The sequence below is a fragment of the Canis lupus genome, chromosome 16 (genome assembly GCF_048164855.1).
Source record: "Canis lupus baileyi chromosome 16, mCanLup2.hap1, whole genome shotgun sequence".
In the NCBI taxonomy this organism is placed as follows: Eukaryota; Metazoa; Chordata; class Mammalia; order Carnivora; family Canidae; genus Canis; species Canis lupus.
Window position 1 is genome coordinate 47,703,667 of NC_132853.1, and position 16,651 is coordinate 47,720,317.

General features: G+C 45.2%; 1 protein-coding gene across 1 annotated transcript in view; it reads left to right on the forward strand.

Annotated features, from left to right (window-relative positions):
- Positions 1 to 16,651, forward strand: part of PITPNC1 (phosphatidylinositol transfer protein cytoplasmic 1) — a 256,274-nt gene that overhangs the window by 159,753 nt on the left and 79,870 nt on the right. The window contains exon 6 of the mRNA XM_072781098.1: positions 12,849 to 12,920. Within this exon, the coding sequence (XP_072637199.1) occupies positions 12,849 to 12,920 (72 nt within the window). The remainder of the gene's footprint in view (positions 1 to 12,848; positions 12,921 to 16,651) is intronic.

The following is a 16,651-nucleotide window of genomic DNA, read 5'->3' on the forward strand; positions in this document are numbered from 1 at the left end:
GGATCCAACCTCATTTCAGGCTCCCTGCTCACTAGGGAGTCTGCTTCTCCCTCTGCCCCTCCCCACTGCTCGTGCACGTGCACACGTGCTCTCTCTCTCTCAAATAAATAAATAAAATCTTAAAAACAAATTAAAAAAAAAAAAGAAATTGGCATGTGTGTAAAAGATCTTCTGTGCCTAGTAGAGAAGCTTATCTATATTACCTTCCAATTAGCGGGCAAATTTTCTGTCAAATTGGAAGGATAAAATGTCCTGATGACGAATAAAGGAAGTTGGAAGTTACTTTAAGATCTAGATGTCTCCCAACTGCCTCTACATACAGTTTGACCCCCTCCGTGGTGGGGGTCAATTTTACAAATAGCATTTTACAAATAGCACAGGGTGTAGCCCCATAGTCCAAAAAGATAGTAAATCCTAAATTCCACATTTGATCTCACTAGCCCTATGGAACATTCTGGATAGAAGTCTCCTGCTGATGGAAGTTGGAAATATTTGCAAGTTCATTTCTATTAACGATCCTGGCTCAAACTGAAATACCCGGTATGGCCTTGGAGTACATTTAATATGATAATATAGAATATAGTACCAGAGAATCAATGTCTTCGGGGGAATTCCATTAGAGAGAAGGTCAAGTCTATATCGAGTTTAATATTCATTGATAGCAGAGGACACGTGTGCATGGAGACAGAACAAGATGGCCAGAGAGGAATGCATTGAGTTCCAGATAAAAGCTAAAAGGAAATGATCTTTTGAAAGCCTGTAAACACTTCATGTACCCCAAGCCAGCTTCTCAACTCTTCCATTTAACATTCTTATTTCCAAGCCTCCTTGGAAAATTTGTTCTCAGACATAGAAGGATTCCGGCTGATAACCAAGAACAAAAAGTTAAGATATTGAAGTCAGTCATTGGTTTTCAAACTTTGCTTGTCTCAATCCAGGACATTCCATGGATGTGCCTCACCAGCCACCGTGTCCCTGTATAACACTTTATTTGTAGAAAGAACCCTGGTGCCATTTGAAAAGCAGTTTGAACCACAGAAGCATATCTCCCCTCAGATCCTTCCTCATCCTGGAAGTCTATGAACAAGTGTGATGGGTGAGACAGGAACCACTTGAAAAAGTGATTTCCCAAACCTCCCACATTTGCACCTCCTCCATCTTCTCAACTATGCTCTTTATAATATGCTCCCCTTTCAGTTAAAGTGGACTAAGATTAAGAGAATTTTTAGAATACCTTGTGACTTCCACTATATCCCATACAGTTACTCAGGGACCTCATCAATGTGTTTACTTACTTTTTCATTGGATTTGAATTTGTTTTCTGCTTACTGAAAAAGAAGATGCTTATTGTAAAACACAACATTATAAAAATGTATATCATGGAAAATGAATGGACCTCATGATTTCCACTGCTCTCCTCCATGAGAATATTTTGGTCTCTATTTCTCCATGTTTTCTATGTATATAGTCATGTGCTTTTTTTAACATGCTTTTCTTAGCCTTTTCTCAAAACTGGATCATTCTATTTTACACTTTGTTTTTTTTCTTAAGATTTCATTTTATTGTTATTTTTTAAGATTTTATTTATTTATTTAGAGAGAGACCATGAGCTGGGGTGAGGGTGGGGAGAATCTTTAGCAGACTCCCCACTGAGCACAGAACCTGATGTGGGTCTCGATCTCTGACCCTGAGATCATGATCTGAGCTACAACCAACAGTCCGATGCTCATCTGACTCAGCCACCTAGGCGCCTCTTTAAGATTTTATTTTTAAGTAATCTCTATACCCAATATGGGTTTCAAACTCACAATCCTGAGATCAAGAGTCACGTGCTCCACTGACTGAGCCAGCCAGGTGCCCCACGCTTTAGAGTTCATGGCTTTCGAGTTCTCCACAATGTACTTAACCAACCCTCCACTGGTGGACTTTGGGTTGCTTCTGTGTCTTGTTTTGTTTTGTTTTTAAGATTTTATTTATTTATTTGTTTGAGACAGAGAGAGAGAACATGAGTGGGGGAGAGGGGCAGAGTGAGAGGGAAAAGCAGACTCCCTGCCAGGAAGGGAAGCCCAGTGCAGGACTTAATCCCAGGACCCTGAGATCATGACCTGAGCCAACAGCAGACACTTAACCTGACTGAGCCACCCAGGCGCCCCGTTTCTGTGGCTTTTATAGGACCAACACTGCATAATGAACATTTTTTTCATTTGTAATGTTTTTTACACCTGGGAATTTATGCCCTTCCTTGAGTCCTGAGCAAGCTTTTGAAAGCAATTCACAACAGTTTAAGCATTAACTTAAACCATCATATTTAAAATCAATTTTTGAAAATGATTGTATTTGAAAGGTACTAAGATATTTTGACATTTAAAGGAATACCTCTGGTGAATTTCTTAAATGAATAATTATTTCCCCAATTTCTCTTTCAAGTAAACTGGTTTTTTCTTCTTTGAGCTCGTTTGAAGTAGGGCACATCTATCATTTGGCAGATGCACCCAGAGACATATTTTCTCTGCTCTCAGTGGCTGCAGGACAAACTGAAAAGCAAAGTCTGTGCCTTCATCACAATCACCTTCAGCTCCACTAGAAACACTCGTGTGCTTTCCTAACTAACGCTCAAGAGGCAGCGGGATGTAGGGTCACAAGTGTGAACTTCCAAGCCAGACAGTTTGAATTGAATCTCAGCTCCATCATGTAAATGTGATGTGATTTGGGGCAGATGACTTAACCTTCCCATGACTTTGTTTCTTATCTGTAAAATAAGGATAATAATAGTATATCCCTCATAGAGTTGTATGAGGGTTAAGAGTGGAAAAAGGATTATTATTTATCAAACACTTGGAATGGCGCCATATTATTGTCGTCATTACCTCAGGATTGGATCATGTCTGTCTCAGACTGGACATGATGAATATGGACTGTGGTTCCCTTACATCATCATTTTGACCCAAGGATATACCAAAATTTCCCTGGGTTAAGAAACACCAGGTCAGGGATGCCTGGGTGGCTCAGTTGGTTAAGCATCCAACTCCTGAACTCAGCCCAGGTCTTTTTGTTGTTGTTGTTGTTTTTAAATATTTTATTTATTTATTCATGAGAGACACATAGGGAGAGACAGAAACATAGGCAGAGGGAGAAGCAGGCTCTCCACAGGCAGGGAGCCTGATGTAGGACTCGATCCCAGGACCCCGAGATCACAACCTGAGCCAGAGGTAGACAGTCAACTGCTAAGCCACCCGGGTGCCCTGAGCCCAAGTCTTGATCTTAGTGTCGTGAGTTCAAACCCCACATTGGGCTCTATGCTGGGTGTGGAGCCTACTTAAAAATAATAATAATAAAGATAAAGGAAAAAAGAAACACCTGGACAATAATAAACGTTGACAAGGATGTGGAAAACCTAGAACCCTCATACCTGCTGATGGGAATGTAAAATGGTGCAGTCAGTTTGCAAAACTATCTGGCGGTTCCTCAAAAGGTTAAGCATAGAGTTACCATATAACTCAGCAGTCATACTGTAGATATATACCGAGGAGAAATGGAAACGTATGTCCACACAAAAGCTTGACAAGAATGTCCATGGCATCATTATTAATAAAAGCCCAAAAGTAGAAACAAATATCCATCAGCTGATGAATGCATGAAGTAGATCTGGTATATCCATGCAATGGAGTATTACTCTGCTGTAAAAAGGATGCTAAGTGAGAGAATCCAGACACAAAATACCTCATGTGATTTCATTTACATGAAATGTCTAGAAGAGACAAATCAGAGAGCTAGAAAGTTAGATTAGTGGTTGCTTGGGGTCTAGGGTAATAGGGAGGCAGGAATGGGGAGTGACTGCTGTAGGTGTGGGGCTTCTCCTTGGGATAATGAAAACATTCTAAAATTAGATTGTGTTAATGGTTGCACAGCTCTGTGAATATACTAAGAACCACTGATCTGTATACTCAATATGGTAAATAATATGGGATGTGAATAATGCTATCTAAAAAAGCAAAGAAGGGACGCCTGAGTGGCTCAGCAGTTGAGCATCTGCCTTCAGCCCAGGGCGTGATCCTGGAGTCCCAGGATCGAGTCCCACATCGGGCTCCCTGCATGGAGCCTGCTTCTCCCTCTGCCTATGTCTCTGCCTCTCTCTTTCTCTTTCTCTCTCTCTATGAATAAATAAATAAAATCTTTAAAAAAAAAAAAAGAAAATAAAAAAATTAAAAAGAAAAGGAAAATCAAGTTCTGGCATCAGAAGTGTGCTCCAGGGGCTCCACCAACTTTCTGAGAGCAGGTCATCAGTACAAGGGAGGCGACTGGAGTTCATTTTTAATCAGCCCACCAGATGAGAAAGTTTTAAGAAAGTTTTAGAAATAGGGGCACCACTGAGCGGCTCAGTGATTGAGCAACTGCCTTCAGTTCAGGTCATGATCCTGGGGTCCTGGGATCGAGTCCTGCATCAAGCTCCCCACAGGGAGCCTGCTTCTCCCTCTGCCTATGTCTCTGCCTCTCTCTGTGTCTCTCATGAAGAAATAAATAAAATCTTAAAAAAAAAAAAGTTTTAGAAATATATTGTGAGAGCAAACATGATTTTTACTTTACTTCATAAACTGTTGTAGGGTGGGATCAATACGCTTTTAGCTCATGGTTTTCATCATGCCCCGGGTGCTGTGGGGGCATAGCATGACAGTAATGGTGATCCTCAACCTGAGTGGTGCTCATTCTTTCAGAAGTTTTGCTGCTGCACGCTTCTTCCCCCAGAGAGCCTCAGACCTGACTCCCCAGGCCCTGTCTCTACAGCCACCATCCCCATGGGGGGACTACAGAAACTATGAAATTCCCATGGGCTTGCCCCTTTCTCTTTAAGACTTGCTTACATCTAGTTTTCTTCTCGTAAGTGTTTCTTGTTGCCATGGCAACCCTAATCAATCACTATACTAAAAATAGCCCTTTCATTTTTCCAAAGCATGTCTGTAGTGAATTGAAAATTCAGCCCCGCCGTGCGTTTTGCATGGGCTGCTTTCCTTTCCCGACACAGAGCCTGGGAGTGCTTGGTCTGGAAATGATTCTTGCAGAAGCCCAGGTACTTCACTTGTTTTTCCTGGCATTCTTCTTCCCGACTGCAGATGCTCTCATCACTTCCCAAAGATACAAGTACATGCGTTTCCGTGGTCAACAAAGACCCAGTGCTTTCCTGCACATTTGGTTTTGGGTGCCAGGGGTTTCACAGGTACCTGATGATCACCGCGGCTGCCACTGCGGTTGGAAGGCAGATTAAAGATGTACAGATACTGGGGACAAAGGAAGCTGCTCATAGCGGGAGCAGATGCTAGCAGCCCTAGTGAGACTCTTCTGGCTCTGGAGGATCTAAGCCAGAAAATCAAAGAGGAGCTGACGGGAGAGCTTTGCCTCGTCTCTCTGATTTCTCCCTGACACTACTATTTTTAGGGGGTTAGGGGCAAAACAAACCCTGGATGAAATAAAGTGAATATTTGTTAATGATTCTCCTGGCCAAGCTGCCTTTCTAGTCAAGAAGAGAGAGGAAAAAAAAAGATTTTTCATGAGAAAGAAGATTCCAGATTTTGAATGGGCCCAGGGGAGGAAGGAGAGCAGGGAGGGGCTAAAGTGACTCATGATGTCCCCCAGGCTCCAGGGGATTAGGGCACTTTATTGCCTCTCTCCCTGTCTCATTTTGCTGCTCTAGAGTCACTGCCCCAATCTTCTGCCTGTAAGCAGGGTCATCTTAGCAGGACCCCTGGGGCTCCCAAATGCTGTTTTTTGATGCTATTTCTCAACTTGTCTGAACCTTGGTTTTTATAATAAGGCTGAGTGAAAGCGCAGGCATAAAGCCTTTTACATCTAGGAAAGAAGAGTCCACGGGGATCCTGGGTGGTATTCTTGTTTCCCTGCCTGACGTTGGCAGGGGGTCGGGGAAAGCAGAGAAGAGGTCAGGGGAGCGGGCCCTGCACGGAAGCAGGAGCTGCCAGGCGGATGGCGAAAAGGAGGATGGTGAGAGGATGGACCTGGACGACACGACATGTCCCTGACAACACAGCGGGTCAGGTGGCAGAGTGAGGCTGGCAGGAGCACAAACCTGCTCTGTGGCATGGCCACCAACCATGTCCTGGGGAGGTGTCCTCTTGCTGCCACCACCTCTGCAAGCCCACAGCCTCCCAGTGTGTCCTCGCACACATGCAGGGGAGGATCACCCCACCCCAGGCTTTTCCTTCCCACCTAGCCTGGGGGGTTCCGTGGGGAAGGGGTACTGTGGGCTGGACCAGCATTTCCCAACTACCTGTCCTGCCAGATGCGGCCTGGCCCTTCGCTAGATTATTTCATCTTCACCCCTCTGTGATGAGGTTGGTCCCATCTCCGTTTCATGGACGAGAAGATGGATGCTCAGAGGGGCTGAGGAATTTCCTCGGAGGCACACAGCTTGTGAGAAAGGAAGCTGGGGTTTGTACTCAGGTCTGTTTCTCTCCAAAACCTGTATTCTTTCTCCTGAATTCTTGCCTCCTGTGGGTGATGCGTGTCCTGCATCTGGATGCAGGCTGGTGGCAGGCCTAGTGCCATCACTTACTAGTCAGCACCACCCAAGCCCGAAGGTAGTGGTCATGGATGAAGCCATTGACATCACAGCTGCAGCCACTAAATTAGAAGAGTATAGATGCTCCCATTTTCCTGAGACATATTCAGACTTCAACGGGAGTGATTTTTTTATGCAGATGCCAAACGGGTGATTTGAAACGGAAGCAGTGGCTGGATTCTTGAGGTTCAGTCTTGTTACTGGTTTTTCCATTGGCTCATAACAGATTTCCCACAAACATGGCAACTTCAAACACAGAGTGTCTGCTGGGCCCAGGTTAGCTGGGTGCTGGCTCAGAGTCTCACTAGGCTGGGCTCCAATCTTGTCTGGGGCTTGAGGTCCTCTTCCAGGCTCTCTGGTTGGCGGATTGCTGTCATTGGACTGAAGTCTGGTTTTCTAGTTGGCTGGCCTCCAGGGGTCTCTCTCAGCTCCTAGAAGCTTCCGTCAGGCTCTAGCCCCATGGTCATCTCACCACATGGCCTTCTTCAAAGGCAACCAGAATCTCTGCTTTTTCAAAAAGAGAAGTCTTATATAATGTAACAGCTTCTGATCACCTTGGACATCTAATCAAAGGGGCTACAATCCCATCGCACTCACAGGTCTTGCCCACACTGTGGGCAAGAGGGATTGTTCAAGGTGTGTAGACCAAGGGCTAGGAGTCTTGGGGGCCATCTGAGAATTCTGTCTGCCGTGAGTGTTTTAGTCTTTCCTTTGTGTCATCATGTGCCTAATGGGACTCTAAGGGTTCAGTGCTCCTGAGTGACTGTGCCATAGAGAGCACAGGTGTCTTCTGAATCCCTTAACATCTTCCAGTTTTAGCCAATAGGTGACACTCCCAATGTTTCCCTTCTCACAGCGTGTTCCACTTGGTTGTGTCAAAGTTCCCAATTTCTTTTCTGCTCCCACACTCCTGAGAGTTCCTTCTGTAATAGGGGATCCCCCTCATCGATGAAAGTGTGTCAGAATCTTTAGGGGATACCGCATGTTTTGAGAATGTCCAGGGTTGGAAGGTGGGGCGCTCCCTTCGAGATACTTGAGATGGACCGGGCGAGATGGTATATTCCCAGCTGGATCAAAGCCCTGAGTCATAGAAAGCAGAACTGAAATAGAAGATTCAATGCCTGACTGGCTGGGTGACTGTGACAGTGACAGCAAGGAGTGAGGAGGAATCCTCCTGAGGGACATGTTGCAGCTTATCTTCTGCCCGGGGAGCCAGACACATAGCTAATTTTGGAGATCGAAAAGGAGATAAGTGTGTGACAAAGTACAAACAGAATGCTACCTGCACACATGGGATCAGTGTTCTGGTGTGGGATTGGGATGGTCTGTGGATACGGAGGAGACCTCAGGCTGAGAGAACTGTGGGCAGTAAAAAAACATGGCAGCCAGAAGTGTTCCAGAGAATGGCAAGTGGTCTTCTGTGACTGGGAGGAATGTAGGGTGGGGCCATAAAAAAAGTTAGAGTCAGATATAGAAGACTCTAGGTCTTTCCTTTGAGGAGGGAAGCTGAGCCAGCAGGATTTGGGCATTCATTGGATGTGATGGGTAAGTCTAGTGGGTTGAATAGCGTTTGTCAAAATTCATGTCCACTGGAACTTAAGAATGTGACCTTTTTGGAAATAGGGCCTTTGCTTGTGGCTGTAATTAGTTACGGACCTTGAGAGAACACCCAGAGGAAAGAAGGTGATATGAAGAAACAGGCAGAGCTTGGAGGGATGCAACCACAGACCAAGGAACATCTGGGGCCACCAGAAGCTGGAAGAGGCAGGGTTCTCCTTGGAGCCTTCAGAGGGAGCACAACATTGTCCACGCCTTGATTTTAGACTTCTGGCCTCCAGAACTGAGAGGGCGTTAAGACGCATCACTCATGGCAATTGGTTATGGCAGCCCTAGGAAGCTCGAGTACTGTGCTGGGGAATGTTCAGATTCAGTATGGACTTTACAGTTGGGGTGCCTGTAGGACCCTTGTTGGGGGTGGCCAGTGGGCAGCTGGACAGGTGAGAAGAGTGGGTGGGGTTAGAAATGTCAGCTTAGGAGGCAGCTGTGAAAGTGAGGGGCAGGTGAGATCCCCAAGGGAGAGGGTTCAGAGGATTCTGAGCCAGAAAATAGGGCAGAGGGCAGAACTTAGGGGAACCGGCCATTGAAGGGGTGGAGGAAGGAAGGGAAGGTGAAAAAGGAAGGTGGAGTTCTTGGCTCATACTCAACAGGGTAGAGGCTTCCTTGGGGTGTGGACAGGGAAGTGACGCTGGTTTGAAAATTCTTTGACACTTGGTCATTTCCATGCCCTATTACTCTGGTTGAGAAAGAGGTGGTGGTGAAAAAGCACAGACAGCAGGCACGGGCTACTCGTTGAACAGTTAGGCTGTGGAGACAAGGAGAAATGAGATTAGTGATAGACGAAGGAAGGAACATCACTGAACAAACTTGATACTTGTTTCTTAGGAATATGCCACTTTTCATGATATTTTTCAGGCTACAGGAAGGAAGCCAGGAGAAAATGCAAGTAATCGATGAAACAAGTTTCCAGAGAAGAGACTTACAGATATTTTTTGCTGTGCACCTGCTACGTGCCAGGCACTGTGCTGGGGTTTTACCCGAATGACCTCAATTGATCTTCTCAACATCCCTATAGAGAAGGGCGGTCCCTGTTCTGTTGCGGGGAAACTGAGGCTGAGAATGCCAAAATAATTTGCCCGAGTCCATGCATCTCAGATTTGAGCCCTGGTCTGCTGCCCTCTGTGTCTCAGTTCTCGTTACGTGATTTTCCACCGGGATCTGGAAAGCTACGTCTTTCTCTGATTCACAAAGAGTTAAGCAGCATAAAAAAATAAAAAAATAAGCAGATCTGCGGTGGAGGAGAGGGAAACTGTGAGTGTTTCCATCGCAGGGTCTTATTGAACTATGAATCAAAATTATCAGCTGCAAGGGAGGAAGGAGGAAAGCCAGAGGGGTCTAAACAAGGAAGGGGATTTAGGATCACCTCTGTAGTGAAACAAAATAGGAAACCAGCCGGGGAGCGCAACAACTAAACAACAACCGCACTTAACTGCTAAGGCTCTACTAGGATTCGTGGGCTGGGTGTTTAGGGAAGCTAAACTGTAGGGTAGACAGAACTTTCTCTCAAGATGGACTTCTACCCAGAAAGTTTTTAGTGACAGCTCCGAAAATGCCCTAGGCCAGAGGTACTCCTGATTTTTAACTTGCAACACCATACCTCCAGGGCTCCGAGAACCAGCCATCGGACATCCCAAGGTGATTATCAGTCCCAAACCACTGCTGAAGGAGAAGACTCTGACCAGCCTAGAGTTGACCTGTCCCATCCGGGTTTTCCCCACTGCCTGGCCAAAGCAGGTGCACTCCCAGCCTCTGGCAGTGTTGAGCTTCTGTTATGGAAATAACCTAAGTCCTTGACTCAAAAAATAACAGCATCTGCTAATTTGCCTAAGAATTTTGCATTTCGTATTTGGGCTTAATACCCAAATGCTAAAATTCATTTGTCTGACCTTAGTTAAGTGGTTGAGGGGTTCAACACTCCTCGCGGAGTGTTCCACTCTGACGCACCCAGACCCAGCTCCCCACCCGGGACGGCTCTGTTCTCCTGTCATCTGGCGCTGTGCACGCACTGCATTGACTCTCGTATGAATTACGGCTTACAAAGGACCAATCAGTTCGCTGGAAGCCTTGATATTTTTAAAAGGGTCTCAGCAGGTGCATCTCCCCGAGTTCACATGTCAAGAACTCCGCCATGGGGGCTCTGAGCTGCTCCGATCCCTCCAGGGTGTCAGTTCGTGCTGAGCACCCCCTCCTCGGACTCCCCAGGGCAGCATGCGTGCGGGCAGCAGTTATGGGGTGACGGTTTTGAGAAGAGACAGCAAAGAAGGTGTTCGTGAATAATCGCAGAGCTTCATTCTCCATAAAGACAATTACTGGGATTGATTGTTTCTGTGTTTCCTTAGTCACGGTTCAGCTTGCTCGTTTCACTTGGATTAAGACAGATGAAGGCCCAACGCACACAGTCAGGTGATGTCAGAATTATCAATGGCACGTCCAAGGCCCCTGCCTTCTTGTACACATGCTGCTAGGGTGCTCAGCTGCACTGAAACGGGATTCTGGACTTGGGGGGATGAAGCACATGGGGCGAAGTATTGTAGACTTCTGAATTGTAGATAACGAACACTCTTTTCTTCCCCTGCATGGGGTAGTGAGGTGGTTTTCAATGCAAGCAAGCATCTACATCCCCTGGAGGGCTTTATTTCACTATTTTTTTTTAATTTAAAGATTTGTTTATTCATTCATTCATTCATTCATTCGAGACACAGAGAGAGAGGCAGAGACACAGAGAGGGAGAAGCAGGCTCCTTGCAGAGAGCCCGATGTGGGACTCTATCCCAGGACTGGGATCACCCCCTGAGCCAAAGGCAGACACTCAAGGCTGAGCCACCCAGGCATCCTACCCTGGAGGGCTTTTTAAATACAGGTGCCTGGGGGCGCCTCGGTGGCTCAGTTGGTTAGGCATCTGCCTTCGGCTCACATCGTGATCCAAGGGGTCTGGGATAGAGCCCTGCCTTGGGCTCCCTGCTCAGCAGGGAGTCTGCTTCTCCCTCTGCCATTCTCCCTGCTTGTGCTTGTTCTCTATCTCTTTCTCTCTGTGTGTCAAATAAATAAATAAAATCTTTTAAAAAAAAATCACACAGATTCCTGGAGGCCGTGCCTGGGTGGCTCCTCAGTTAAGCATCTGACTCTTGATTTCAGCTCAGGTCAAGGGTCCTGGGATCAAACCCATGCTCAGTGGGGAGTCTACCTGAGGATTCTCTCCCTCTGCCTCTCCTCTCTTTCTCTAATAAATAAATACATTTTAAAACACACACACACACACACACACACACACACGCCTAGGCCCCTTCCCTAGAGTTTCTGATTCAATGGGTATGGGGTTGGGCCCAAGAATTTGCTTCTAGGATGCTGCTGCTGCTGCAGCTTTGAAGACTCCACTTTGAGAACCGGTAGGATAATGATGAAGAGCATGGACACTGGGAGCAGGCCACCAGTCTTGTAATCCCGACACTACTATTTACAAGTTGTGTGACCATGAGCCATTTACTTAACCTCTCAGTGCCTCCATTTCCTCATCTTTAAAAGGGATGATAATGATAGTATCTACTACATGGCATGGTTATGAGGAATAAATGAATAAGAACTTGAACGCACTTAGACCAGGGCCTGGTATATATAGAGTACGTGCTCTGGGCGTGTTGGATAAATAAATAAAGGAGCCAGACTCAGGATCGTGAGTATATCAGCTGGAGTCTCATTTCTCTGACACCTGCAGCTCCCAGTGGAGTTGCTGGGTCATTTTACCCATTAGTCTTCAATCCCATCTCTTGTGGCCGGGAAAGTTAATGCCCAGCTCGGTGCCGGCAGGAGGGAGGTTGCATCAACATCCATCAAAACCCTCTTCTCAAGCTACTTTAACCCTTAAAATCTCCTGAGTACACAGAACGTGGCTTGCTGAGACTGAGACAGTAGGGCAGTGTGCTTTTGGGGTTTTTCCTCCCTGTGCTGACAAAAAGAGGGGCTGCCTTTTACATCAAGCTCAGCTGCAGCCTCATGCTGAGTGCTGTCACTTGCTGAATGCTTCCTCTGGGCCTAGAATTTACTTGTTTTACACACATGGTTTTATTTAACTCTCAAAACGTTACTATTAGGCAATAAGTATTATCCCTGATTTACTACTGCCAGGGTTCCGAAAAGTTAAATTGTCTTGACCAAAGAAACATAGCTGTCAGGTGATAAATTCAAAACTAAAAACAGATGTGTCTGACTTCCATAATTTGTTATCCTAACATTCTACTGCTATATGCCACCTCCCTAGCTTTATTTATATGAATATTTACATAAAGGTTGAGGCTGAGTCCCCAGATACCCAGCAGTGGCAGCTTCTCCCCCATAGGTAAGCTCCCCAGAATGGGAACTGCCTGTGTCAGGGGTTTGCTTTCCTAAAAGCTGTGATAGGACTCACAGAACGTATTTCTTTTGGAAATGCAACGACTTGCCTTCCATTGCTTGGTTATTCTCTGTGGCCTAACTTCTGGGTGCAATTGTGTCCATGTTGCCAAAGGTGAGTTTTTCTCTGAATTTAGATAGTGACCTAGTACCGTAACACTTCTGATCGGGAATAGTGCTCCCAACATGATGGTCAGGAGAGCATCCAGAGGCTATACTGAGAATGTGAAGGGAGGAAAAATGATAGGCTAACGAAACTTTCCTTTTTTTTTCCTTAGTGTTCCTTTCTGCCGAAATTCTCCATTCATATAGAAACCAAGTATGAAGACAATAAAGGAAGCAACGACCGCGTGAGTAGCACCCCCGTTCTGTGCTGTGCCCTCATCTCCCCACCCCGGAGCTCTGAGAGCCGCAGCACTTTTCATAGCTGCTGGGGTGACCAGGGCCAGCTGCAGGATCGTGCCTGGGATCTCAGAGAAGCTCTGGCATTTGCTCTCTGGAGCCATTTCCCTGGGATTTCTCTCTGGAATTTCTTTGTTGTCTGGCCTTTCTTCCCATCGTTATGTCCTTTCGCCTCTGTGCGAAATCTCTGTGATCTGGAATGATTGTCATTGATGTTTGAGGGGGATGACGGGAACGTTATGCTCCAGGATCTGGTTTCTGATTATTGGATTGGGCATACATCTTCTCAGTGACTGTGGACATTTATGTAGAAAAATGAATACAACCAAATATATGTGTGCATACTGTATATATTTTCTAGACTATGCTTATGTTCACCTATATACACAAATATGCACATATCCCACATTAAAATCAGTCCCCCTGGCCAAAGGGGACAATCTGACTCTTACTAGTTTTCAGACCCATACTTTATTTATTTTTTATTTATTTATTTTTAGACCCATACTTCAGTATTAGTATTGCTGAGATCCATCTTCTGACCTGCTTTTACCCCCAGCCTCTTTCTGGGCTGGGGCAATGTCATTTTGAATCCGTTCCCGTTAGGAGTGGATGTTTTGACCAATCAAGAGCCTCACCCTGAGATTGGGCTCTGGGTTCCATTGGGACCTACTGAGGGAAGAGCCTGGATCTAGAAGCTGCAGAGCTTTACTTGCTTTACTTATTAATTTCGACTTCACTTACAATGTTGTGCATTTGTGAAGAATGATGAAGATTGAGACTGTGTCAAAATGGTCAAGAGAGCATTTCTTGACAAGATGACCCCTTTTGGGGCCTTCATGGAGCCAAGGGAATGCAAAGCAGGATGCAGGGGGTTGTGGGGGTGCCTAACTGCCATGAGGCAAGGTCTAAGGACTCACAAACATCATCAACTTGAAATCCTTTTTTCAGGTGAGAACAGTCCCTGAGAAGAACTAAGAAACCCTTTAGAAAGTGTTAGCCAGGCCTAACTAACACTATGGTTCTTTGTGTCAACATCTTCTAGAAGTCTTTTCTAAAGATTTAGATCTAGAAGGTACAGGTGTCTTTGTGGGGAAGACAGGTTGTCCCTTTCAAGGTGGAGTCTGCCTGGACAGAGCTAGAGTGGTTCCCAAGGGGCATCATTCAACTATATTTCACACCAGCTTGGTGTGGGAGGACACTCATTCCTTCACCTGGTATTCAGCAACGGCATATCAAGCACCTTCTCTTCTGAGTATGAGTATGTATGAGTTGCATGCATGGTATTAAAAATACAGACTCAGGGATCCCTGGGTGGCGCAGCGGTTTGGTGCCTGCCTTTGGCCCAGGGCGCGATCCTGGAGACCCGGGATCGAATCCCACATCGGGCTCCCGGTGCATGGAGCCTGCTTCTCCCTCTGCCTGTGTCTCTGCTTCTCTCTCTCTCTGTGACTATCATAAATAAATTAAAAAAAAAAATACAGACTCATTTCTCAAACTTTAGGTACTCATAGCTTAGCTGGAGGAAAAACCAACATAATAAATGAAAACATAATCACAATCATGGGCTTCCCTTCCTTCAGTGTAGAGATGCCACTGCTAAACCCTCAGAGTTGGAAAGAGCTTAAAAAGCAGCATTCATTCATGACCCCTTACAGCAGACCCCTTCCCCTTCGCTGTTGGGGGTACATTCCAAGACCTCCAGTGAATGCCTGACACTGCAGACAATACCAAACCGCATATATACCTGTTTTTTCCTATATGTACATACCTATTATAAATTTTAATTTATAAATGAGGCTCAAATAAGAGATTTTTTTTTTTAAGATTTTATTTACTCATGAGACAGAAAGATAGAGAGAGGCAGAGACACAAGCAGAGGGAGAACCAGGCTCCATGCAGGAAGCCCAACTTGGGACTCGATCCCGGGTCTCCGGGCGGTGCTAAACCGCTGAGCCACCCGGGCTGCCCCAAATAAGAGATTAACAGCAACAATCAAGCAGAACAATCATAACAATATTCTGTAGTAAAAATTATATGCATGTGATCTCTCTCACTCTCTCGAAATATCTTACTGTATTCACCTTTCTTGTGATGATGTGAGATGATAAAATGCCTACGTGATGAGATGAAGTGTGGTAAATGATGTAAACTTAGTGACGTACCATTGGGCTGCTAGTGACCTTTTGACTTAAGGTCAGAAGGAGGTTCATCCGCTTCCTGACCACAGTTGACCACATGTAACTCAATCTGTGGAAAGCAACGTGTGGATAAGAGAATATTACTTTATTTTCAGGGACTGACTTGGCTTGTACCTGGTCACTTCAGCTTCTTGAACTAAGCTAAAAAGCCTGGAGTTAGTTTATCAAGGATTGGGAAACTACTTTTTTTTTTGTAAATAAAGTTTCTTTGGAACATAACCACACTTGTTTGTATATTATCTAGGCTGCCTTCATACTACAACAGCAGAGTTGTGTATTTGCAACAGAGCTCATCTGGCCCATAAAACCTAAACTATTTACTCTCTGAAAAAAGTTTGCTAACCCCTTATTGGAGAGACTCAAATCAGAACATTGCCCACCAGATCTCAGATTTTGACCCACTGGATAGATCTCACCAGTTGTCCCCACCGAATGCCTTCTCCAGAATTCCTAGAGGTTTCAAGAGGAGAGAAGGCAAATAGCTGGGGTACTCTCCCCAGGAAGTTCAGGATCCTCTGGTGGTTAGTGTCCTTTGATGGTAATTTGATGGTTGGTAATCTCAAGGGAAGAGTTTAGGACCATATCCTTGTCAACAGCCTGATATAAGAGGTGCTTTAATGGCCAACCACATCAAAACCTCAATGTCTAAAATAATGTCACATCATACTTAAACTTGAACCCTTGTAAAATAATTAGTACTTGGGAAATGCAAAAGAGCACCCCCAATAAAAAAAAGGAAAAACCAATAGTTTTTCTATAATTCAGAGTTTACTGCTGATAGTACTTCATGTTCATGTACTAGATCATAACAAATCTATTTTTTAGCCAATTCCCCCCAAATTGAATCACACAGTATGCTGTTTTTGACATGTCAAAGTATCCTTCCCTGTATGACTTTTAAATGGCTGCACTGTATTCCATACTTACATATACTTCTTTAAACAATTGTTGGACACATGGTATTGAAATGGGCTTGACCCTTTTGACGTTCTGATTTAGCTGAGGACTGTCAGGAAAAGCCTGATACAGAACAGATGTGCCTGAACTGCGTTAACCAGCACAATCGGAAAACATGGCACGGGGAATGTTTTCAAATGTCTTCTAGCCTTTATAAACACAGGTCCTTGCTTTCTCGTCTCTGTGGTTCTGTCCTCATGAGTAGGTAAAACCTGCTCCATTTGTCGAGGTGTGAGGGGATGTACCAGCCCACCATGGTCTTTAGAGGTTGTTAGGACCAGCGTGACCTTCTGGTTTATTCTCTCTGTGCAATTCAACTAGTCAAGAAAAATGTGCATGGTTGTCATTTTATTATCTCATAGCCCTTTGTGGCAGGTGCTAAGTTCCTTTCACTACTCCTGTAGGACCTTAAAATCCCAGGTTAGCCACCTGAAAGTCAGGACCCATGTTTGGGATTAGCATTCTCTGTCTATGCTGAGACTTAGTCCAGCCCCACAAGAGAAGTGCTGAGCCCCTGGGCA